Source organism: Lepisma saccharinum, chromosome 23 (genome assembly GCF_977018435.1).
Source record: "Lepisma saccharinum chromosome 23, izLepSacc3.1, whole genome shotgun sequence".
NCBI lineage: Eukaryota > Metazoa > Arthropoda > Insecta > Zygentoma > Lepismatidae > Lepisma > Lepisma saccharinum.
This window is the reverse complement of record NC_139251.1, coordinates 29,553,896-29,579,095: the sequence shown is the minus strand read 5'-3', so window position 1 is coordinate 29,579,095 and position 25,200 is coordinate 29,553,896. Positions and strand designations below refer to the sequence as shown.

The 25,200-nt window shown below is 36.8% G+C and overlaps 1 protein-coding gene across 1 annotated transcript; it reads right to left on the bottom strand.

Annotated features, from left to right (window-relative positions):
* APP-BP1 (Nedd8-activating enzyme E1 regulatory subunit APP-BP1) lies at positions 1–24,842 on the bottom strand. Its single transcript, XM_083110053.1, has 10 exons — positions 24,756–24,842; positions 23,187–23,351; positions 20,162–20,344; positions 17,231–17,577; positions 16,672–16,823; positions 13,245–13,378; positions 8,763–8,965; positions 4,096–4,235; positions 2,415–2,532; positions 1–233 (listed from the first exon to the last, which is right to left on the bottom strand). The coding sequence occupies exons 1-10, from the start codon at positions 24,821–24,823 to the stop codon at positions 121–123; spliced, it is 1,623 nt and encodes a 540-aa protein (XP_082966179.1). The 5' UTR covers positions 24,824–24,842; the 3' UTR covers positions 1–120.
* Between the last annotated feature and the right edge of the window lie 358 nt (positions 24,843–25,200).

Genomic DNA, 25,200 nt, shown 5'->3' with positions numbered 1-25,200 from the left:
TGCAATTTTGAAAGTATGTTTAATGTACAAATGAGTATCGAAGATATTGTTTTATACAAGGCATGCTCAGTGTACAAAGTTGGCACCAACAATGATAGCATGCCAGATGAAGAGAGCATGCTACAATCTGTATGTAGCGGTGTTTGATGTAATTGCATCATATACAAAAGTATTGTTTAAAGGTTTATACTGTCTGGTGATGATCTTTATAATTTCTTGTGCAGCACAACCACCTATGTAGAGAAAAGGAACAGATTACAACATGCACAATCACAAGAATCACGGAAACACCTTAGTGTTCATAAAGTGCTGATCTCTGTGGCAGAGTGGTTAGCACAGCATACTATGATGCCAAGGGTCTCGTGTGTGAATTCCATCATGAGTGTAACCATCACCAAAAGGGTCAGAAAGGGATGCAAAATAATCTAAATCAATATTTATAAAATAACAGGTTAGATGATGCTTTCAGAAAACGTAAAAGCTGTGAAATGTTTGAAACATATAACATATATTTACTTTTCCTGCATGTTCATTTATTTGGAAATATGATTGATATGCAGGCAAACTAAGTACAGTTCATAAATTAATTCAGTCAGTCAACAAATTGACTAGATTTTATGAATATTACTAGACTATTCTCTATCGTTCAGGATGGCTTTCCACCCTTATTCAAGGGCCTCCTTGTTTTATTTCTGGTGGGATATTTCACTGTTTAGACACTGGAATTCCAATCCCAATTATGTGTGCATCAAATAAATGTTAATAACTGTTCTGTAAGAATGGAAATCAATTTCTAACCTAAAAGCACTCCACTTAGTATGTTGAAATATGCCAATTAAAAGGTATAGACTGATACAAAAAGTTTGGAAACATCGCAACCTTATAATCAAGGAGTCCCAGGTTTGATACCTGGTGGAACACAGGTAGAAGTTTGGATCGAACTTAAAACTGTAGGTCCAGTCCCGATTAGCCTATCTGTGCATAAAGTGAACTTAAAAACACACTCAAAACAAGATGTTTGCTGATACATTGTATTGAATTGTTGCTTTAAGTCCACTTTATACAAAGATCGGCTAATTGGGACTGGACCTATAGTTTAAAGTGGAAGCCAAACTACTGTGCATTGTACCTCCACCCAGTATTGAACCTGGGACCCTTTGATTACATGGCAAATAATTTACCACTATACCATCTGGAAGGTTGATACAAAATTTACCGATAGTCAATATTGATTGATCTGATAAAAAAGTTGCAAATATTCCACTAAGAACACGATGAACAGTTCAAACCTTTGAAAAAGAAACTGTGTACTAGACATTTTTAAAACGAACAATTATATGTTCATATTCACAAAAATAAAATATGCCAGAATTATTTATAAAATTGTTGGTATGATTTAAATTTTATTATTTGGCGTAGCTTTTCTGCCTCTTTTGACTAATTGTGACAAAGAGGATGAAATTGATGAAGGCACACTCACAAAGAACACACATGCCGAGACCAAGATTCAAGCTTGGGATCCACAGCTTTGTAGTGCACTGTGTCAACCACTCTGCCATAGACGATGGCTATACAACTTGATAATTTGACCGGTACATCAATACCAGCTGAAAGCAATACACATACCAATTAATCTGTACTATCCCAGCTAACTAGTATAATCAAACTGGGGTATATATTTATTTTTAGAGCTAAAGTTCTGAAAATGAATATAGCAATAGCTTATTTGCGATATTACCAGCAATATACAATTACCACTTTGCTGATTCAATGCTCCGAAATAAAATATTCAATCACCTAATCCTTTGACAAATACAGGGTTAGCATAAATTACAATCCTGATTTTTAAGAATCCAGGTACACAAAATTGGTACAGATACAAAGATAAACTCAAAAAGGTTCTGTTAGTTAACATGCTGCCAGGAGAGAGAAAATGGCCTCCATGGAAGACAGAAGAACGAGGTAATTTAACTACAAATCTGTAGTTAAATTCCTGCCAAGTTTCAATTGAAAACATCATTTATGCTAATCCTGTAAGAGTTTTAAAAAGATCTAAAACAAGAAGTCTCAAGAAGAATGCTTCACACCTAAAGCCTGGAAGCAGTGACTTAATGCTAGTCCTACATGTTGCCATTAGTGTTACTGATTTTGCTATAGCGTCACACTGATGCCAAAACCACAAATGTACTAAATGTTACTTTTGAGATAAAAGCATTTTAATATTCAAGGTCCTGGTGGAAAAAAAAAAAGGTTAACTGAACATGGTTTGAGTGCTGAGTTTCAGTTTCCCTTTTTGAAACACCCTGTATAAGTTAACATAGAAATCTACCAACAAAAAATAGAAACTGCACTAGGTGAAAAAGTCAAAATTTGCATATTTGTGGTTTTGGTAATGGTGCGATGATCACTCTTACCTATGAAAGATGAAACAGAATGTATTTCAGCTGCACCATATCTGCACACTTCATGAACGTAATCATCCCTTGATAAAGGGCCGCACCCCCACTCAGATAACAGTCTGGAAATGCACACCTAAGGGGAGAAAACAATTATTATTATTATTCATGCCAGAATTCCACATTGTTTTATATTTTCATTGCAATGTTCATTATAGGATTACCTGAATGAGTCATATATTTCGCTTGTCCTCGCAATCTTGCTGCAAAAACAAAATAAAATTATTCATAGCCTCGACAGTGGCATTTTTGAAAGCCCTGCACACTCTGGAAAAGTATCAGCTGAAACTGGTATTGGCTAAGCACAGTATAATTTATCAAAAGGCAGATCAAAACTATACTGCAGACCTGCGAGGGAGGGGATGTAAAAATGGGTAAAGACTTTCTTTGCATAATCTTTTTACATTCTTACTGTTGTTATCATTGAGATCTAAGCAGGGCTCGAAATAAAAATGTTCATAAAACAGGAATCCTTTACTTTCATTAACATGGTTCAGCGAACGAGATTAACGACTAATGGCATGATTACAATTAATAATAGGTTATGTTAAAATATTTACATCAAAAATATGAGGAGCATGCACACTCCACTTTATACTGTTACACTGATCTGGGAAAAGACAAAAGTATGAAAGAAAAAAGACTAACTATAACAAAACCTGAATTTGTGTAAAGATCATGAACAGGAGGATATCTCTGCCAGAACAATTGGAATCCACAAGATATGGATAATAATAAATTAATAAAAAGTGAAAACAAGAACCACAAGACATAAAAAAATATGAAGGTTTGAATGATTGAGTTGGTGTTTTAAGTCCACTTTATGCACAATAAGGCTAATCGGACTGTACCTACAGTTTAAAGTGGGATCCGAACCACTATGTGCCTCCACCAGGTATCAAACCACGACCCCTTGATAACAAGGCGACGACGCTACCACTGCACCATTGGAAAGGCACATTAAAACACAAAAAGATGAAGGCAACATAAATGTCTGCTAAGCCTCTCCGCAGCACAACACATTTCCACGTAGAGGAGAAGCTTATGTGAATGTTATAATATGTACTGTTAAATGGTGTTAACAATTTAGTTCACACAAAGAAAAATGTAGTGAAACGTCTAAAAAAAAAAAAATAAACCAGAACGGTCTGTTGCAATTTCAAAAACTCCTAGGAATGTATTATATTCCGACTGTAATATGACAAGATGGAACAGGAAAGTTCCAGATATTCACAAACTGGAATGTCATTCCAGTCTGCTCCAGTCCATTGAGCCCTGAATGTAGCACTACGGTTTCCTGTTTCCTGCATTTTCACACTTAGGAAGCCAAATGAACTGGCATACTATTGGACATCAAATCTACAGACATTTCTAGGTAAGTAATATGCTGGTGTGTGTCAATACATTTTTTTTGAAACAGTATTAAATTCTAAGGTAATTAGTTTTACCCAAAGTTGTGAAGGTCTGAGTTGGGGATGATACAGTTGGAACTATATAGAAATAAACATATTTCTTTTTACACAATACATTTTGAGCGACCAGACCCCTCACAAAACACAATTCAAATTTCACTACCGATGTGAGATTTAACATCACAGAAAAGAATGGGAAAACCTTGCTAACCATAATGAAAATTTACCTTGAGCTTGACAATATCTGGCTCGACCTGGTCATCAAAAACTCCTGGGAAAGTGTTGTATTCTGACTGAAATCTGTCCACACCACGCAGCATTACATAGTGAATCATTATACTGTTATCCGGATTCTCCAAGTTCTGAGCTGGAAATGCAAGAGAGCTGGTTTTAACATAATGCATTTTGTTTAATTTTCCACATTAATACTAACAAGTTTTTTAAAACCCTTAACACATGGTGTTAGCATATGGTAACACTAGACATTGATTTTTTCTATTTTTTTTTATTTTTCCCCTCAGAGTTGGTTACAGTAATTGTTGGGGGTGGAGATGGTATTGGGAGTGTGTAATAGTATACCCCAACCATTCTTGAGATCATCAAATCTGTTATGAGGTGACGAATCCCCAGTCGTTGTTGTAGGGTTCAATGATCAGGTTATGCTACTCATTCATAGCTCCCCAATTTTCTCATGATTGTGGGTGCCACTGGTCCCATACACAAGCCGAAATCTTAGGAGAAAGTTATGCATCCCCCAGGAGACTCAAACCTGTCCAAAGCTTGCACCATAGACCCCATAATCACAATTTGGGAGGGATTGTTATTAAAAGTAAAAGCAAGGTACAGTTCCCCCTGGAAGGCACATTTAGGGGGTGTGGGGATAGGAACCCACATATTCTTGATTTAGACCATTTTGGAGGTGATGTCATCAGCACCACTCTGGCTGCATCAGAATCAGTATCGGCTCTCAGAAAAAAATCAAGATTTTGGTACAAAAACTAGATATATTTCGGGATCAAAATCAGTATATAAAATGGCATTTCGTTGTTAAAATAGTGCATAAAACCTAAAATTGATGTAAAAACTATACTTATTACACAAAACTAACATTTAACTTCTAATAGCACAGTTACGTGGTCATCATAGTTATTCCTGTATAAAGGAGTCCATTTATGCTTTTCAAATATTTACAGCAGAAATAATCAATTTTCCATGATTTGCATTACTCGCAAGATAATTGAAACCTCAGAAGGTGTCGCGTCGGTAAATACACCTTAATTTTGTACTTAAGAGTTTATTTCGCATCATTTCGTGACAAAACATGGTAGCAAAATGCACCTCGTGTCTTTCAAAACCATAAAAAATTAACATTACAAAGTGTTATTTCACATTTCGTGTTTTCGTCAAAAACGAAATATGCATGCCCCTACATAACAGTTGGGCTGAAAAGTTCGTAGGCTGACTCATAGATGGCGTTACTAGAATTAAATCCATGTGATTTTTACTTAGTACTAACATTCAAAAGATACGTGTATAAATTTCACAGCTGCCGGATAATTAGTTAGTGAGATATAGCATTGTGAGTGAAGCAGCTTTTGTTATTGTGAAAAAATGGATAAAAAAGAATTTCGTGTGTTAATAAAGCATTGCTTTTTGGCGAAAAAAAATACTGTTGAAGCCAAGGCTTGGCTTGATAAACATTATTCGGACTCTGCACCAGGAAAATCAACCGTTGAGAAGTGGTTTGCTAAATTTAAACGAGGCGAAATGAGCATCGAAGACGATGCACGCAGTGGACGCCCCAAAGAGGCTGTTACCGACGAAAACATCAAAAAAGTCCACAAAATTATTTTAAATGATCGTAAAGTGAAGTTGAAGTTGATCGAGATAGCTGAGACTTTAAAAATATCAAAGGAACGTGTTGGACATATTGTGCATGAATATTTGAACATGCGAAAGCTGTGTGCAAAATGGGTGCCGCGCGTGCTCACAATCGATCAAAAGCAACAACGTTTTGATGATTCGGAGCAATGTTTAGCGATATTCAACCGTAATAAACACGAATTTTTCCGTCAATATATTACAATGGATGAAACATGGCTCCAAAACTACACTCCAGAGTCCAATCGACAGTCAGCCGAGTGGACTGCACGTGATGAACCGAATCCAAAGCGTGGAAAGACGCAACAGTCGGCTGGCAAGGTTATGACATCAGTATTCTGGGATGCGCATGGTATTATATTCATCGATTACCTCAAAAAGGGCCAGACCATCAACAGCGATTATTACATAGCGTTGTTGGAGCGTTTAAAGGATGAAATCACGAAAAAACGGCCCCATTTGAAGAAGAAAAAAGTGCTGTTTCATCAAGACAATGCACCGTGTCGCAAATCAATGAAAACGATGGCAAAATTATATGAATTAGACTACGAATTGCTTCCCCATCCACCATATTCTCCAGATCTGGCCCCCAGTGACTTTTTCCTGTTTGCAGACCTTAAAAGAATGCTCGCTGGAAAGAAATTTAGCACTGATGAAGAGGTAATCGCCGAAATTGAGGCCTATTTTGAGGCTAAAGAGAAATCGTACTATAAAAATGGCATCGAAAAATTGTATGACCGCTATAATCGTTGTATCGCCCTCGAAGGCAACTATATTGAATAATAAAATCGAATTTTGTCAAAAAAATATTTTTTACTATGTTAGCCTACGAACTTTTCAGCCCAACTGTTATAATATAAAGGTTATTAAGATTTTTGGTCAATATTTTGTTGCCCTAATGAGTTCCTGTATCTTCTATTCTTTGATTTGTTGATTTTAAAGATCAGAAAATCATTCATGATGGCTTCTGATTTATTATTGTTTCTCTTGTAGTCTACGGTTATTATAAGCATAAAAACACAGTTTTTAGTTGTGACGTTGCAGGAGAACACATGCTCTCATCAGACATTTGTTTCTAATTTGATTATAGATACAGTTATAACAATGGTTAAACATTTCTAACAAAAAAAGAATCAGTTATACAATGGATGTTGTCAATGTTACATTGCTGTAATATAGCAACTTAACTGTAAAATAAGCAGTCTGTTTTATTATTATTTCAGATAAAGAAAGATATATGAATCCCAAATATAATCAGGCAATTCGAAATCATCATTGCTTTCACAGAGATTCTTGATGTTTTCTGTTACATTACACTGTGTTTTTATGCTTGTAATAACCATAGACAAGTGAAATAATTCTACAATGCAAGCAATGTGTACATAAAAGTAAAATTCTCATTTATTTAAGAAGTTTCTAAAAACCATGTGCAGAAAGGATATTTTTCACCTTAAAATTGTGGAATGATATAGTTATTTACATATACTGTAAAGTAATTGTTATGTACTAAACAGTTACACACCTGCACATACCAAGTTCAAAAACTAGATAAGTGACTTGATTTCACATTCCATGGGCATTCTCATTGCCTTAAACAGGTTTGGCACTCAAGATAAACACACACACACCACAAATAACCTTGCAATGGGATCTACTGCTTACCTGTGCATAACTGTACATATATACTCAATGAAACAGCACAATGTATGGTGTGAAAAGAAACTCGTAGGTGACAAAGGCCTACAAAAGTATGTGACATGGTCTGACAAGTGTGTTAGCAATTGGGATGATGTAGAAAAGTAGTTTATGGTGTAAAGATTTTGACAAATTCATAAATAGCATCCTACCCAAACTTCTTTCATGAATATGCCTTCACTTGCCACTAAAGGTGGTAAAAAACAGATGAAGAAACATACATTGGGATTTAAAACCTGTTGGTCATATCTCATATGATGGCGATGCCAATATCCTAATAGATTCCTGCAGACTGATGCTATTACAGTAGAGTCTTGTTTATCCAACCTTCGATTATCCGAAAAACCACCAGAAAGAATATCATCAATCGGCAACAAGAACTGCAAGTTGTGATCATAAGCGTAGTCTATTTTTAGTTTCTCCCGACTACCGCATTGCGCACCTGCCTACACTATGACTCATGTGTCTGTCATTACATGATTACTGTATTAAGTTCGTAATGTGTAAAATTATAACATTCGTTTGACGTTTAATAGGCTTTTTCTTAACACCTCCCTATTATCCGACGTTCTGCCGGCCTGTTTATGTTGGATAAGCGAGACTCTACTGTATTTGAATATTCTAGCACTTTAAATTTGTTCAGAATAGATTACCAATGTTATAGTTACTAAATTAAGACTACACAACACAAATCGACCAGATTTTGACTAAGCATAAGATTAGAAGCACTTGAATCTACTTTTTGCCACAGTTGTGTTGTATCATTAGGACCATGATGAACATTTTCAATCTCAAGCCAGAAACAAGGTAATGGAAACACCCCAAACCTCCCCTCCTCCACTGACCTTTCTCCGCAGTGAGCTGTATATGATATATCTGTGCGCTGGATGGCTGTAGGAGAGGAAGAAAATTTAGCATTAATTATGGGAGTATTATTTGTTCTCCTGGGAATATCTAACTTCTGGTGGCGTAGAAAAGCACATGAACAGAAAGAGAACAGGTTGACGATTTTATTTGTGGTGGAAATAGTCGAAAGTTTGAATTGATTAGCCATGAGTTGAAATTGTCCACAAGGAATACTGGGATTCTGTAAATACTTATTCATCATATTTTTTACAGATCATATCTAGCTTATCAACTTTAAAACTGCTTCCGCTTGCAACATGGGGAAACATTCAGTAGCATTGTCCATTCCAACTATATTATATTGTGTGTTCTCTGTCAGTATATCTGAATCAATTCAAGGTGGGCACGCAATTAACTGGGGAAAATATGTGCCTTAAACACTTTTCCATTCTAAAAACATGGACATACTTACTGATATCCTGAACATTCACAGATTTACTGTCATATTCATCAGCTATGGATGATCCTCGCACAACGTGCAACTCGTGTGAATGCCTACAGAACAATTTAACATCATTCTCAGATATAGTTTCTGCTACCTGGTTCAGTTGGTGAAGCAACTGCTGGACACGACGATAAACAATGTCAGCATCTTTTAACGCTTGTTCACGATACCTGGAAATAAATGCAATGATGTCCATTAAACATGTGTAACGAAAGCATAGCACAAATGCCTACGATTCACACAACCTAACTATTTGAATATTGATAGTGGCTATATTCTGCCTCTACGTGTTGTCTACTTGAGATATACTGTATATTTGAATCTCCTAAACATATTTATGTAATATCTGCAAGGTGACCACATTAGGACCGATCCAATACTACCTTGAACCGATGCCAATACTCTCACCAATGCTTGAAAATCATAATAATTAAAAGGTTTTCAAAATATTGATTTATGGCATTATGTAAGTACTTAATTCTAATTCATCATCATTCTTTGCAGTTTCCTGCCTCTGGCTGGGTTGGCATAGAAGTCAAGCTTTTCCATTTTTCCCTGATCTTCCACCACTCCTCTCTTTCCACTGTGTTCCAACCTTGTGCTCTTCTCCTAATACTCTCCGCTATCTGCTCTTTCCACCGACATCTTGGTCTCCGCCTTGGCCTTATTCCCACTCCTTGTGCATTGTAAGCTTTTACTGGTAGTTTTTCTGCATCCATCCTCTTCATGTGTCCGAACCATCTCATTTGTGCTGACAATCCTGTTCTGAAGCTTCACCACACCCACTGTCTTGATTGATTGATTGAATTGGTGTTTTAAGTCCACTTAATGCACAGTAAGGCTAATCGGGACTGGACCTACAGTTAAAAGTGGGATCCGAACCACTATGTGCCTTCACTGGGTATCGAACCCGGGACCCCTTGATTACAAGACGATGACACAACCACTGCACCATCGGGGAGGCCCACACCCCCACAGTCTGTCGGATCTCCTCATTCCTTATTCTATCCCTTCTATCTTCTCCAATACACTCCTTAAAAATTTCATCTCCAGCACCTGCATCTTTCTTTTGTCTGTCATTGTCCAAGTGTCTGCTCCATACATAATTATCAGCACATAGTATGTGTTATATAATACCTTCTTGCATTTCATAGGTACATCCCTGTTCCATACAAATCTTCGAACCCTTTCATATAGTCCACCATCCTTTTGTCCTCTTCTGTTTACCTTCTCATTTATTCTTCCACTTCTCTCAATTATGCTTCCTAGATATTTGAAGCTCTCCACTACCCTCAACTCTTCCGTGTCCATCTTTATTCTTGGTTCCTTTCTGGCTCTGTTTCTTGTTGTTATTAACACCTGACTCTTTTCTGCACTGAATTTCATTCCTGCTCTTCTGATTTCCTCATTCCAACTATCAAGCTGTCTCTGTACTTCTTCTTCCCTGCTCCCCCATATTACTAAGCATCAGCAAACAACAGGGCCTTCATCTCCTCCTCTCCTATCTTCTTCCCCACCTCTTCGTTAATTGCATCCATTGTAATTATGAAGATCAGTGGGTTGATTGACGTATTGATTTGCTGTTTTAAGTCCACTTTGTGCACAGTAAGGCTAATTGGGACTGGACATAAAGTTTAAAGTGGAATCCGAACCACTATGTGCCTCCACTGGGTATCGAACCTGGGACCCCTTGATTACAAGGCAACGATGCTACCACTGTGTCATCGGGGAGGTCGAAGATCAGTGGGGTACAGTGGCGTAAACAAGGGGGAGGGTGGTTACAGGGTTGAAACCACCCCCCTTGAGCTTGTAAAATAATATAAAAAAATGCTGTGAAAGAAAATTAAAAAATTGCTAATTTATCACAAAGATCCGCAACAATACTACTATTATTACTACTACTACTACTAATAATAATAATAATTTGATTTATTATTCCCATGCAGCATGCAGAAAAACAGAGCATTCGAAACACACGAGTCTTTAATAGTGAATACCTTGAAAATAAACACAAATTACTGAAAATAAAATATGAGGGCAAGTATGATTTAGAAGAGAAAAAATTGTTTTGTACCTCAGTTGCAACAATGTTTAATAAACATGTATTTTTTTCTGTGAACAATGAGAATTAACTAAAGAAAATTCTTCATTCGTTTTAAGCAGCTAATGCAGACAAAGGCTAGGCTGGCAAGGTTGATTTGCTTTATTTTACTTCGCTTTTTGTGCCACTTTTGGCTAATTTGCGAAGATGGGGATGAGTGATGATATGATGAAATTGATGAATGGACACTCACGAACATTGATGCCCAGACCAGGATTCGAACTCGGAACCCCTGGTGTCATGTGCTAACCACTCTGCCACAAGGCTCGGCTCTAGGTCGACAAGAATACACAGTCACCAGTCCGCCTTCCCATTGTTTACTGCAGCATGTTTGAATTTCTAATTCCGAACAATAAGCTTAACTATTCTAAAATGTTTTGTTGGTAAGAATAGCAAGAAAATCCAGATGTGAATTATCGTGCATGTGCATGGTCTAAACGATTTAAGCGACTGCAAAGTTCAATGTTACAATTTTTTTTTGCAAAAAGTCATGCAGTGACTCTCACGAGAATTGTGAAAATTCCTTGCTTTGTCGCAGTGTGTCAACGTTATTGCGAACATTCTTCCCGGTACTGAATTTGCATCCCCTTGTGAATTCTCAAGTGATGCTGAATATACACCCACATCACTAAATAATGTTGAAGAAGTGCTTTGTGAATCGCCTAGAAGTGATAAATGTGTTGGAAATGTCTTTAAACTTACTTTTGGATGCAAGAATATACTTAGTGGAATTTAGCAACATGTATTCTACATCGCGCCTCATCATCATCCTGGGCAAGTTCCATATGTAATATAAATTACTCCATGCATATAGCACCGTGCCATGAAAGCACATGTCGGGGTGAGGCCACACACATTCTCGATCGAGGCCATTTTGGAGGTGATATGATCAGCACCACGCTCCAGCAGCCTTTACCCCCCAGGGTTGCTTTCAGGTACCCATTGATATGAGGCTGGGTAATCCCTGGAGCCACTTTATGCAGGAAAAAGGGCTGAAAAATTCTAACCAATTCTGGGAATTGAACCCGGATCTCCCGCATGGTCGTCAGACATCCTACCGACTAGACCCCTGCAGCTTCTTGGATGAGTTCCGTACTTTGATTATTTCAATTTATTTTAATATGCCTAGGCATTTGCTTGTTTTTCTGGATTTTCTTCACACTTAAAATGTCTCACCTATCATATACATATAACAGTGGACCAGACAATTATTTCATAACAAAGAAACAAAAAAATGCTCCTAGAATTTGTTAAAAATCGAATAACTAAAAAGTTATTTTGTTCTATTGCTTTCATAAATATATTTATGTAGATCTCTACTACTTAATAGTAGTAGTGGTAATAGTAGTAACAGCAGCTGCATTAGTAGTATTATTAGTAATTGATTAATTATAAGAATTCATTAATTATGAGTATTATTAATGTATTAAAGAATAATAAAACAATGGTAATGTGAATTTGGAGAAAGTTTTAGAAATAACCCGCCCTTGATGAAATCCTGCGTACGCTTCTGGTGGGGAAAGAGCATATAATTCTAATTATATGCATAAATTTCACCAAGTTTTTTGTTTAAAATATTCAAGAATTGCATCAGAATAATAAATTACGTGGTACGTAATCACAAAATTCAATTTATTTTTACTCAAAACTGGTGCAAAATAAAAATAAACTTTAAATTTTGCATAATCTTAGGATAATTACACTCCACTAAAGTTTCACGTGACACTTTTGCGAAACCCGTGAAAGAACAAAATGCTGGAAAAGTATCTGCTGGTATTGGTAAATAAATTTCAACCGATACATCAGTATCAGCTCAGCCATAACAATCATTAATACTATCTATCTTGATGTGATTTAAAATATGGCTTACAATGATGGTTAAGTAAATATTTTTACAGATTCTTACAACAAGGATACATGCAGAGGTGTCTCGTAAACGCATGCATCAATTGTGGGAAAAAAGACAGCTTGCTCTGCGACGACATTCATGAGCATTTCTACATTCTAATTTCTTCACATAGGAGAAGTATTTATTTTACACAACAGCGCTCAACTAAGTTTATATTACATTTCTTGGATCTGAAGTGAAAGAAAGTAATAATTGTTTCCCCTCAATTGACACATGCGTCACTTCAGATCCAAGAAATGTAATATAAGCTTAGTTCAGCGCTCTCGTGTAAAATAAATACTTCTCATATATGAAGAAATTAGTATGTAGAAATGCTCATGAATGTCGTCGCAGAGCAAGCTGTCCTTTTTCCTTTAATTGACGCATCATGTGTTCACGAGACGCCTCTGGATACATGAGATTCACACTAAGAGCAAATTCAACTTGATCAATTACGTACACTTGCTGGATATCAATATATCTCTTTGTTTCGGCTGTCATATCCGGGAGGGCACCTCGAACTGGTAAATATCCACCACCCTCATTTTCCACAAAATCCTTCAGTGCTTTTGCCATTATCCAAAACGGTTCACTCTGTAATAAAAAGAGAAAATGTATGCACCTCTACATGTGACTATTTTGCAAAGAATAAAGAACAATAAAATAGTATATATTTTTATACTATACGGAGCAGAGACTTGGACAATGACAGAGAAACAAAATAAAGATGTAGGTAGTGTAGATGAAATTTTTAAGAAGTCTATGGGGGAACACTAGAATGGGTAGAATAAGGAATGAGGAGATCCGACAGACAGTGGTGGTAGTGAAGCTGCAGGACAGGGTAGACGAGGCACAGATGAGATGCAGAAAGACTGCCAGTAAGAGCTTACAATGCGAAAGGAGTGGGAGTAAGGCCAAAGGGGAGACCAAGATGTAAGTGGAAAGAGCAGATAGTGCAGAGTGTTAAGAGAAGAAGACAAGATTGGAACACCGTGGAAAGAGAGGAATGGTGGAAGACAGGAAAAATGGAGAGGCTTGACTTCTATGCCGACCCAGCCAGAGGCAGGAAACTACGGAAGGATGATGATGATGATGATGATGATATTGCCAGAATATGGTCGTAAGTGCATACAAAACACATTTTTAATTCTTGAAGCTTTCCTTGTGGCAAATGATGAAGAGGTTTTCTCGGTATATCAACCAGGTGATTTCTAGATAGGCTTCCAAACTTTCAAGAGCTAATGTCACTCTCATCTTCAGGGATTGAGCCTCGAAAGCCTATCCGGAAATCGTCTTGATGATATCCCGAGAAAACCTCTTCAACATTTTTAAATATTTAGCATGAATTCTGTCTTTTTATGCACATGCAACACAAAATACCACAAAAATATTTCAGGCCCTTGTGAAATAAGTTTTATTGCACAGCATACTATTTTTTGTTCAAAGTTTTTCATGTAAAAATGCTTAGCATGTCAAGTGTTGGTTCGGAATATCACATTGAAATTCGGGTTAACGTACATTTGTTTAAACAAATTTTCACTCACTAGTGAAAAAAATCATTACCTAAATTTCTAGAGTTTCGTCTTTTTGCAGGGTTCGCCAGATTTTTTGCTTCTGTTATTTTACCTGTATCGAATTATGTCCGTCAGTGATACCACCACAATGGGATCTGTTGCCTTTGAGTTTGTGCGTAGTACAGCTTCTGTGTGTGTCAAATTATAAGTTAATATATGCAGCTCCAGGCTGGGCAAGACTATGCATCATCAACATTGTCAGTGTTTCAAAGGCAACAGATCCCATTGTGACAACACGGACAGTTCCATAAAACTCAGTATGCCAGAGGCCCAGTCTTGAGATCTTTCATATATGTATGTATGTTCGGAACATGGGCTCCTGTGTAGCCAAATGATTAGCACACACTCCTTTGTCATATGTAAGTTATGATAATGGTTTAATATTTTATTCAATATATTGTTATGGTGCTTCATAATTAGGACCTATTTGAAGCGAGTAGTAAGGCAGAGTGAGAGCTCCCAAACTATGATGTTGACCCAGTAGTGAGGAAAACTGGGAAGATAATTGAGAGGTACAGGCCATTCGGTTTAGCTTGAGCTCTGGCCTTCAGCTGCGCAGAAACCTACCGTCAGCGTGATGATGCTAGAGTTCCACTGAGAGCAGAGTTGCTAACCGCCTTAACAATTACCTACATCCATAATCTGACTTCAGAGCTTATTGATAGGGGTGTTCGGTACTTGCATTTAGTTTTTTTTAAGGGACAGTTTAAGAAGGTGATAGTTTAAGGAAAAGAATGATAGAGGATTCTTTTTGTCGGCGAAACCCCCATTGATTTAAGTCCCCTTGGCGAAAGATGCATCCTCCCTTCCCTCCTCTTCCTCTCCAGGGGGTGGGGAAGGGGGCAGATCGTGTTATCACGAGTGTTGACCTGTGTTGCTTAGGGTGTTTTTATTTAATGGAAACTGGGGTGCAAACTGGAAACAATATTGAAGAAACAAAGTGATTGACAGTCAGAGCACAAAAATTATCTCAACGTGCATAAGTTTATGAAGAAAGATGCTGACCGTGTTCTTGCACTGAATGTTAAACAAGTGCAAAAGCGTGTTTCCATGGTTACTGATGTATCATTATGTACTTCGAAACGAATCTAAAGTGAAAATGATCGCAACAAAGTAACTGGGAAGGGATTAGTAACGCATAACAAACCATGCACAAGAAATACATATAAAGTGACGTGGACAAATTTGACAAGTGTGTTATTCGTAGATCAATTGGCAATTTCACGATAATGAAGGACAGCATCCTACTTTAGATTCATAAGTAATTTTTGTAATGAAACAGCATACAGCCTTTACCAGTTTCATGTCTAGTAGAATTGTAACTTCCGCGAATTGCAACACTGCTCCTATGAGTCATGTGACGTCTTTGCGCATGCCAGAGCTCTGGCTGAACCGAATGCGCTGTAGTAGTAGCAGGCTCTGGTCTCGAAAGCCAGAAACAGCAGTGATGGGACTCAATGCACTGATCAAGTGTAACCCAAAAAATAGCAACTTGGCAGGCCTTGGCTTTCAGAGGAGACCTAGTGAAGGCCATGATCAGGAACAAGGGGAAAAGGTCACAAAGATAACATGTTACTGCTTGAACTACGGCTTACATCCGGAAACTTGAATGGAACCTTGTTCCACATCCTCTATGTAGACTGATCTTTCACTGTCTGACTATCACTTCTTCGGTCACCTCAAGGAGCATCTGAGTAGCCAAAAGTTTGGCAGTGATGAGGATGTCATACATGCTGTTCGGGAGTGGGTCCGCCTTCCACCAAAGAATTTTTTTCTGAGTAGCAACCACAAGCTTCCAGAGTGCTGGCGCAAGTGTATTTTGATTGATTGAATTTGCTTTATTTTACTTCACTTCTTGTGCAACTTTCAGCTAATTTGCAAAGATGGGGATGAGTGATGATATGATGAAATTGATGAATGGACATTCACAAACATCCATGCCCAGGTCAGGATTCAAATCCGGGAATCCTGGCATCATAGTGCACTGTGCTAACCACTCTGCCACAGAGGCCTGCACTGGTGCAAGTGTATTGCCAACCAGCGAGAGTATTTTGAAAAGTAGTTACTTTGGTTTCAATAAAGGAATTACAGGTATGGATCTATTTACACATTATAATTCATATTTGCCCAAGCCTTGTAAAATAAATCATATCAATTATTTCTGAAGGTTTATTCCCAAGTAACATTTGTCACTTTGGTTTGAAAGCTGTCTTAACGTTTTAAGTTCCAGACCACAGTATGATGTTTATTTAATTCAAGAACATCACAATTCACAATGGACCTTACTGTAACAATTACTGCTATTATATTTACCTTAGATGTTAAGTTTACACAGGAATGATCAGCCAGAATTTCTTGGACTGTCGACGGTACATATGTTGGTTTAACGCACAAATTTACATTTCTAATTGCTTCTTCGAAATTCTCCTCCGGCTCAGGAACACCATTTTCATCCCTGCGAATACCTATAAGACAACAAAAAAAATAATTTACTGTACAATCTGCCATCTTTCATAACTTATTCTATTTAGTAGCTCAAATTTGAAAAAAAAACCTACAGTGCTTTAGATTTTTTGCTGTAACTTTGAGCCTTGAGCCTATCTCACAACAGGTTTCCCACATATTTCAGAAAAAGCATGGGATACTTATTTTTCAAGGCTACAATGCACAATACGCACAGTCAGCATGACGAAATTTGTTTTGTAGAAAAGACTCTTGTTGTAGAAAACGTATGTATATAATGATATCAGAATCACACAATCTGAACTTGTGCCTCACCTCCACAACTTAGTCATCCTATTACTGTATAAAGAAAAGCAGGCCCGTATCTTACCCTTACCCTCTCAATAAACTATTATTATTGTCTACTAACCTTCTCGTATCATTTCCCGTAAGCTTTCTTTCTCCTTATAATTTTTTGGTAAACTATCACCATTGTCCTTTTTCCACTGCTGAAGATATTTATAAAGAACCACAACAAATGGAACATGAGCGTGATCTTTATTGTCCAGTTCGTCCAAATTTATGGAATCCATATGAGCCTTCAAAGTGGGGAATGGCATATCTAGCCTCAAATCATTAAAGTCATTATCAGGATGAGACTCAACAACAGTGTGCTCCCGAAGCTGAAGACGAATGTATCCGATAAACCCATAGCTGCGACAAACAATAAGTGGTACTTCATGTTCCCACAGTTTTCTTGAGAGTGTGATAAGCATCCTGTGAAAGAAAGCAAGTCCCAAAATTTTCACTTTTTAATTGGATGAAGCCAATTAACTTAAAATAATAATAATAATTCATGTTAGAATACTGATGACGATGATCTACCATAATTGACATAAAAGAGGCATATCACAATAGAAGCATATTTAAAATAAAAAAAATATGAAAGGCATATTTTAATGCTTCGCATATAAACATTATTGTGTGGGAACCAGAGGGACGTAACTCCAATATATGACATTTACAGGAATGTGTCATTCTTAGGAATGTGTCTGACACTTAAAAAAAAAGTATCAGTAAATTGGAGATATGGGACTCCACCTTACTATTATGGATTAGAAGTGAAAATACGTCGATCGTACTTTCAGAGAAGTATATATATTTAAACAAAACTAAAAACGGCATTTATTTGGAGTTATGTTCCTCTGGTTCTTGTATGGCAGCATATAGACTGCAGTAGTATTTTATAGGCTACAGTACAGAGTGTTTCTTCTTGCTGATATTGCTTCTGTAAATTATCAGTTTGTATATTGTTAATAACTTTAATAATGCTGCTAATTACACTAAAACTGAAAAACTTGAAAATCCCATATAAAAAGTGAAAAAGCAACCGAAAAAGCAGTAATTCTATTTTCTTAATTCCCTGAAATACAGGGCGAGCGAAAAGTCACCAGACTGAAAATTTAAAAAATGATTTTCAAAGTTTGGTTCCGTTCCGTACGACCAAACGTGCAAGGCTTGTTTGGACAACCCTTGGGAAGGCAAGGAGCCCATTTTGAAATCAAGGCTGGCGTTGTAACTGCAGCAGTGGCTGTATGTTGGAGGCTTACTTTGAGCTGAAGACCTATACTTTGCGTGTGGAAAAGCGGAGAAGACTGTATCCCGATGCTCCTGTACAGGATTTCGTGCATTTGTTTTCTTTATTATTTTATCATTTTTAATATTGCACTAAGATCTATGTTAATTATAGTAATAATAACAATAAGAATAAATAGCAAATTTCAGGAAAAATACATATTATTGAATACAGGAAGATACATCCTACATTGTGCATATTTCAATCTGTTGAATTTATAAATAAATAGCTATGAACAAAAAAAATTCTCAGTTGTCTGGCGACTTTTCACTCACCCTGTACAACAGACCTCAATTGTGGCGTTTAATGATAAGAAGCTTTAGAGTCTTCTGCCAATCGTTGCAGGAAAGAGAAACACATTCATTTGAGACTTGATACTTCAAAATCTCCAATCATGTGAAGTCAAACTTCTACATTGACTTCGAAAACTCAAAACTTGCATCAGATACCAAACTAGAGAATATTCTGTTAAGATTAACCGTTCACATTTTTACAAAATTTTTATAGCACTCAAATACTGGTGATAGAATACTGATGTGCAGCATTTGTTCACACCCTCTCTCCTTCTCAATATTATATTCCCCAACCAGAAGAATTTGACCTAATAAGCTCACTAAAGTAATGGCCAAATTAAGTATATAATTATAATTGAAATGAAAGTACCAGGTATACATACGCATTGTAGCAGAAGGCATATGCTACGTTAAGTTAGGACAAAATATTTTGATTGGTAACGGTTCAGATTGTTTTATGATTTATTTCAAATTCTCCTAGCAGAAAGACTAGTTATCGTAAAAATTTGGAATTCATTGGCACATGAAATTCGAACCTTCCTTAAAGTCTAGCGTCACATAAAGTGGATACCTGGAGGAAACTCTGGGGATAAAGGTGACCAGGGGTGTGATGCTGATCACATCACACCCAATTTCGACCGTGATCAAGAAAGTGTGGGTCCCTAACTCTACACCTCCTATACGCCTTCATGGCATGGTGCAAAGCACTTCAAGTAATGAGCACTGTTAATTACCTTACGCAAGCATGCGCACTTCCCATGGACAAGTTTGTTGACAAGCGATAATATGTATCGTAGACTGGCGGGAATAATCAAAATCAAACCATGTAAAACATTGCATTCTTAGCATGATAAAATCGCAATAAAACAAAAAGGAACTTGGGTCTTTTGATTCTCTTATGTAATCACAAAATACATTTTTCACATAATATTTGTACAAAATCAATGGAAATGTTGAATTTTGCCTAACTTCCAGTATAATTAGACTTCACGAAAGTGTTGCATGGCATTTTTGCATATCCCATGAATGATCAAGATGCTAGAAAAGTTTCTGCTGGTGTCCGTAAATAAAATCCACTTTCTGATATCGAGACATTGGCTGGTTCAGCCCTAATTTTGTTTCCTCTAGGTTCATGAGAATGAAGATGAATAATAAACTGCTGAGGCCAATGCACATCCATGATTTGAACCTACAACTCCCAGTGTCACAAGTAGCTTTCCTATAAAGGCAGCCTTTATCAATTAAGAGACAAGAGCCACATTACAAAAACATAACTTGAATAAAATATTACTACAGATATAATATCCTTGCATTCAGAATGTATGAATGCATAAACAGTCCGGTGATGTGATGAATGTACCTCTAACATGTACAACATCATCAGAGTGACTATGCAGATGATTTTTTACACAGTATGTTTCGTAAAACTTACTTTTCAGAGATATCCGTTGCAACAACCACTGTGAAGTTGTTGAAGAAATCTGGACGGTTGTTTAGAACTTCTTCAACACTTATGTCCACAAAGTCTCCCCTAACTTCTAAATTCAATTCTAATAAAAGTTGTGTTGCTACTTCAGCTCTTGACTTTCCGAGACTCTCTGCATCTAGAAAGAAACTAGAAACCCGGGAAACATTACACGAACAGATGAACATAAAATTTTCAAGAAACAATTCCATTGATTTTATTCAATGTTTTCAATATACTTTGAATATATATCAATAAAGTCAGAATTCTAAAAGACAAGGCCATATCATATTTCTAGTTCACAGCATGCCTTTTCTATTTCGTCAAGAATTTGGGCAGGCTCAGTATATGCTCTTCGCATAGAAGCAAAAATTAGCATATTTCCAGGATGCAAGATGAAGAGGGGGGATGGGGGAATTCTATTTTTGTCTTGAACCCTCCCATGCTCCCAGAGATATTATTTCCCACTACTGGGATACACAGCAATATATTAAAATAAACATTATAACACAATTTATGTCAGATGTGTAGCATGCCATGTTTCGTATATTCTCCAAGCTCCAAAAATCGGACTTCTAGAGAGTGCTTAACAAGAACTTTTCTATTGAATACTACAGTTGGGCTGTGTTTTTGACATATGCAGGACGCACAAAGAGTGATACAGTAAACAAACGGTGAAAAGTACACAATAGTAGAAGCAAAAAAAAGTCTCAGTAAAAAATGGGGTCCCTAATGAACCGTTTGCGAGATATTTGTGAATGTATAGTTATGCATTCCACCATAAACTTGATTGTTTGTACACATCGTACACTTGTCTCCTTGCTCAGTTAATTTAAAATGTTAATAGTGCAACCAGTGCTTGTACTATATCTTCGCTACTGACTGTACCCTGTGCGACAGAAGTGCGGATATTTGCTCAAAAGATAATTTCCCCCTCAGGTCCCACCTACTGACTTTTAGGGCCCCTTTAAAGTCTTTAACAGTTACAAGGAAAATCAACTACCTTGTCACAGTATAGTTAAATTGATTGATTGTGTTGGTGTTTTAAGTCTGCTTTATGCACAGTAAGGATAATCGGGACTGGACCTACAGTTTAAAGTGGGATCCAAACCACCATGAGCCTCCACCGGGAATTGAACCCGGCACCCCTTGATTACAAGGTGACGACGCTACCACTGCGCCATCAGGGAGGCCCCACAGTATAGCTAAAAACTGAGAATGGAACACAACAGATGTGGACAATCGAGGAAACATGCCTTAGCTTTTATTTGAATATGAAAAGGCCTGGAGCGTATTGAAAATATTTGGTGGGAAGTTACATTTTAATTACCACTTAAAACTAATAGTAAAGTTCATGAATTACAAAGTTTGACTTTTCAATGTGTGGCAGTAAGAAACAGATTGGCTGAGCAACTGAATTGATAACTATAGATAATTTACAAAGTACACGACACTCTGTGTATAAAAATATGAGTACTCCATTTTTATATTGATGGCCAACTGCAAGTAAGTTAATTCGGCATTTCAGAGGGGATACACATGTCAAGTTGCCTAGGCCCCTCTGACTGAGCCAGTACGACCCTGCTTACTAACACAGATAATGATATTCTATATACTATTACATACTCCTTATGATATTCTGCAGCAAACCAACTCTACCACATTCCACAATTTAGAAAATAATAATAATGAAAACTGAGTCATGAAGTTATTTGTAGTGTTCATTGACAAAGTACAATACAGTGAACTCTGTTGATAGAAAAAAAGGACTGGTCTTTCTATTCAATGCTCGCCTACAAGAAAGAATTTCCCTTTGAATTGTGCCATTGTAGCTGCGGCTGCTACACCACTGTCAACTGATGAACTATTGAACCTGCAGAAACAATCTCGGTAAGGATGTCGAATCGACCCTTCCTAATAGAAACACATATCATACATCATGGTATGAATCAAGGATTCCAGGAATGTAGGATTTAGGGTGAGGAAACAATTGGAAGTGGAACCTCCATTACAAATTAAACATAATGAGCCTAATTTACATGCAGATGTAAGGCTAGATGCCAAATTTGTTATTTTAGGCTTCTTGGGTTTAATTTTCTTCGCATAAATAATACATTTATAGTGTACTAATGCTAAGAGAACAAAACCTAACAGCCCTAACCTAACAATGCAGGCATTCCTTGAGTGACATCATAACGCAAGGTTGTCCTTACTTTGTGCGATAAGGGAGACAAGTGAAGTCAGGGTCTCCATTATAGCACAACGATAGGACAACCTTGAACAATAAAATCACCAACAATTTAAATTAACAAAAATAATTTACAGCTATCAAAAAACAAAAAAACTTCAATATCCAAAAATATAATGAAAATCATAAATACGGATGAAAAAACTAAATAAAGTTGAATACTAGTGGAAATTCGCATGCATGCCCACTTTAAAAACCAAACTTCGACCTGGCAGTACTGTGTGTTACAACATGGAATACGATAAACGAAAGCTCCTATGGTAGGTAATGTTTATATTATTTCACAGAAGCAGGAACGTCTAATTGAAAAATTCACAGCGTCAAATCGAAGCACAAATTGAGTACTACAAGTAAACATATTTTTTCTTCGATGGCAAAACTGTAAAACACAAGGGTCGATTGTGCAGTATAGCCACAATCTCACTCATCTTGTCATATTCAAGTGATTTACTGGTATGCAATCTCCTTTTAGCTTGATTTTGGAATTTAACTCACAAAGGTGTTGACTTGTTTTCTTTCAGATACTAAAATTAGATTTTAAGTAAGTAAGTAATGGCCAGTCATAAGCATGATTAATACACAGGTTTTAATATATATATCTGCATGTGAGGTTTAAGTTAAATCAGCTTATTGAGAGAGTAAACTATGTCCATCCCACCTTTGATAAAATAACAAACTGCAGCCTGCATACACCTGTCTTTTTTTAAACATACAATAAGAGAAATAATTAAACTATATACATACTTGCAGCCTATGTCCTCCTCTGTGACTTTATTTCCATCCACAATTGTGAAGCCATTAATTCCTGGCAGTACAAGAGATTTGATCACTTCAGTGCCAACAGCTGTTGCATTTATTAGGCATACCTGGCAAGACTCCAGTTCATTCTGACCATGATCTCCCCAAAGCCTGTTACAACATACAATTCATTTTAACAAGATCATGTTATGTGGAGTGGGCATCACCGATATGGTACTGTACATCACCGATATGGTACTGTACATCCTTATGGTAACACTTTACTATACGTGAGACGAATTTCTTCAAATTTACAGGAGAAAGTACTTACGCAAATCATTATCTGTAGCGTTGTTGAAATTCAGGAATGTAGTTTTGTTCCATTTTAATGCAAATGCATGTGGTTTTCTATGAAAATCTCGGTATAATTTAACAATACAGGGAATTTCTCCAATTTGTTTGAAATTTCGGATACTTACTAATTTGGGTCTCCTAATCAAGAATCTGCACTTAAAATTTGGCGGTCATGTATAGAAATTCCTGAATTATGGCTAGCCCCATAGACCATTGGCGCTAGCCCCACAAACTGGTAAAAATTTACTATCCTTCGGACACCTCTAATTTTTTCGTTTCGTCAATTTTTGGCATTCGTACTTACGTATCTGCTTTGCGGAACATTCCTGAAGGTGCATCAATGTTGTTTCGATGAAATTAATTGCAATTTTTCACATTACCAGTAAGTCTTTCTGATAGGCCTTTTCGCTTGCCTGAGACAAACTAACCTAACCACGTGCCAATGGTTTGTGGGGCTAGCGCCAATGGTTCGCAATTATTTCCAATTTCTAGATCCTGATACTAACACGACACCAAATTTTAACTATGTTTCCTAACCTAACAGAACTAACCTATCCACGCGGCAATGGTTCTCCGTCCGAGAATTAATTTTCAACAAACAACATGAATTTCAACTATGAAACATTCCCATATCACACAAAACACCTTCCCGATGTTCGACAATGCTACAGGAACTTATTACGGAAAGTAGTTTCTTCTATAAAAATAAATAAATGTGTCCTAAGGATAGTAAACAAGTACCAAGTAAAATGTTACCGAAACTTTTCTTCCTCGATTGTGTTCGAAAATTTCTCCATTTCTTAAGTTAGAAATCGGATTTCATCATCGCCTACACCACAGAAAAGACTACACAGCCTAAACGCTTTAAACTATATGGACAAATTATTGCTTAAAACATATCAGAGAAGCTAAAGCAAACTGAATTAAATGTGCCTATATTTGTTCCCACCTGGTAGTTCCACAGAAATACTGAGCTGAGTTATTGAAATGATTTTATATTTCATTGTTACACAGAAAATTTTCATAGAAAATTAAATATAATTCACATGCGGATGTGAAGTAAAATAAACACAAATAACTTTTCATAAAATCTTTAGATTTGTAACCACCTAAGCATAACCATTCTAGCAATTTTCGACAATCAGCAGGTCAAAGACACGTTGAAACGTAATATATACGAAAGTAATTTATTAAATAAATTGAAATTACAGTTGTACAGACCTTAGTTGTCTATCATATAGCTTGCTTTTGTCAGATTGTTCGGGAGACTTTGGTGCCGGCGACGCCATATTGTAAACAATTGAAAACGGGACGGAGGATTATTTTCATGGGTCTCACTTATCGCACAACACTTGAGCAACTTTGTGTTCTGACGTCACAGGAGAGTACCTTTTCATTTTAGGCTAAATGCCTACCATGTTAGGTTAGGCTAGCTATGTTTAGTTTTCTTAGCCTAAATAATAATTTTTCATTGTATTTATGCTAAGGGAACCTAACCTAACAGGCCTAACCTAACCTCATATACTTGTCGTCCTGATTCCAACCTCACTTCACTTCAAAGAAAGTTCCGAAAGATGAGTTTTCCCCCTAACAACCACGTGTCAGGTCCACGTGGAGTCCAATAAATCGTCGCCTGAAACCTTTCCCACCAATAGCGTTCGTCCAA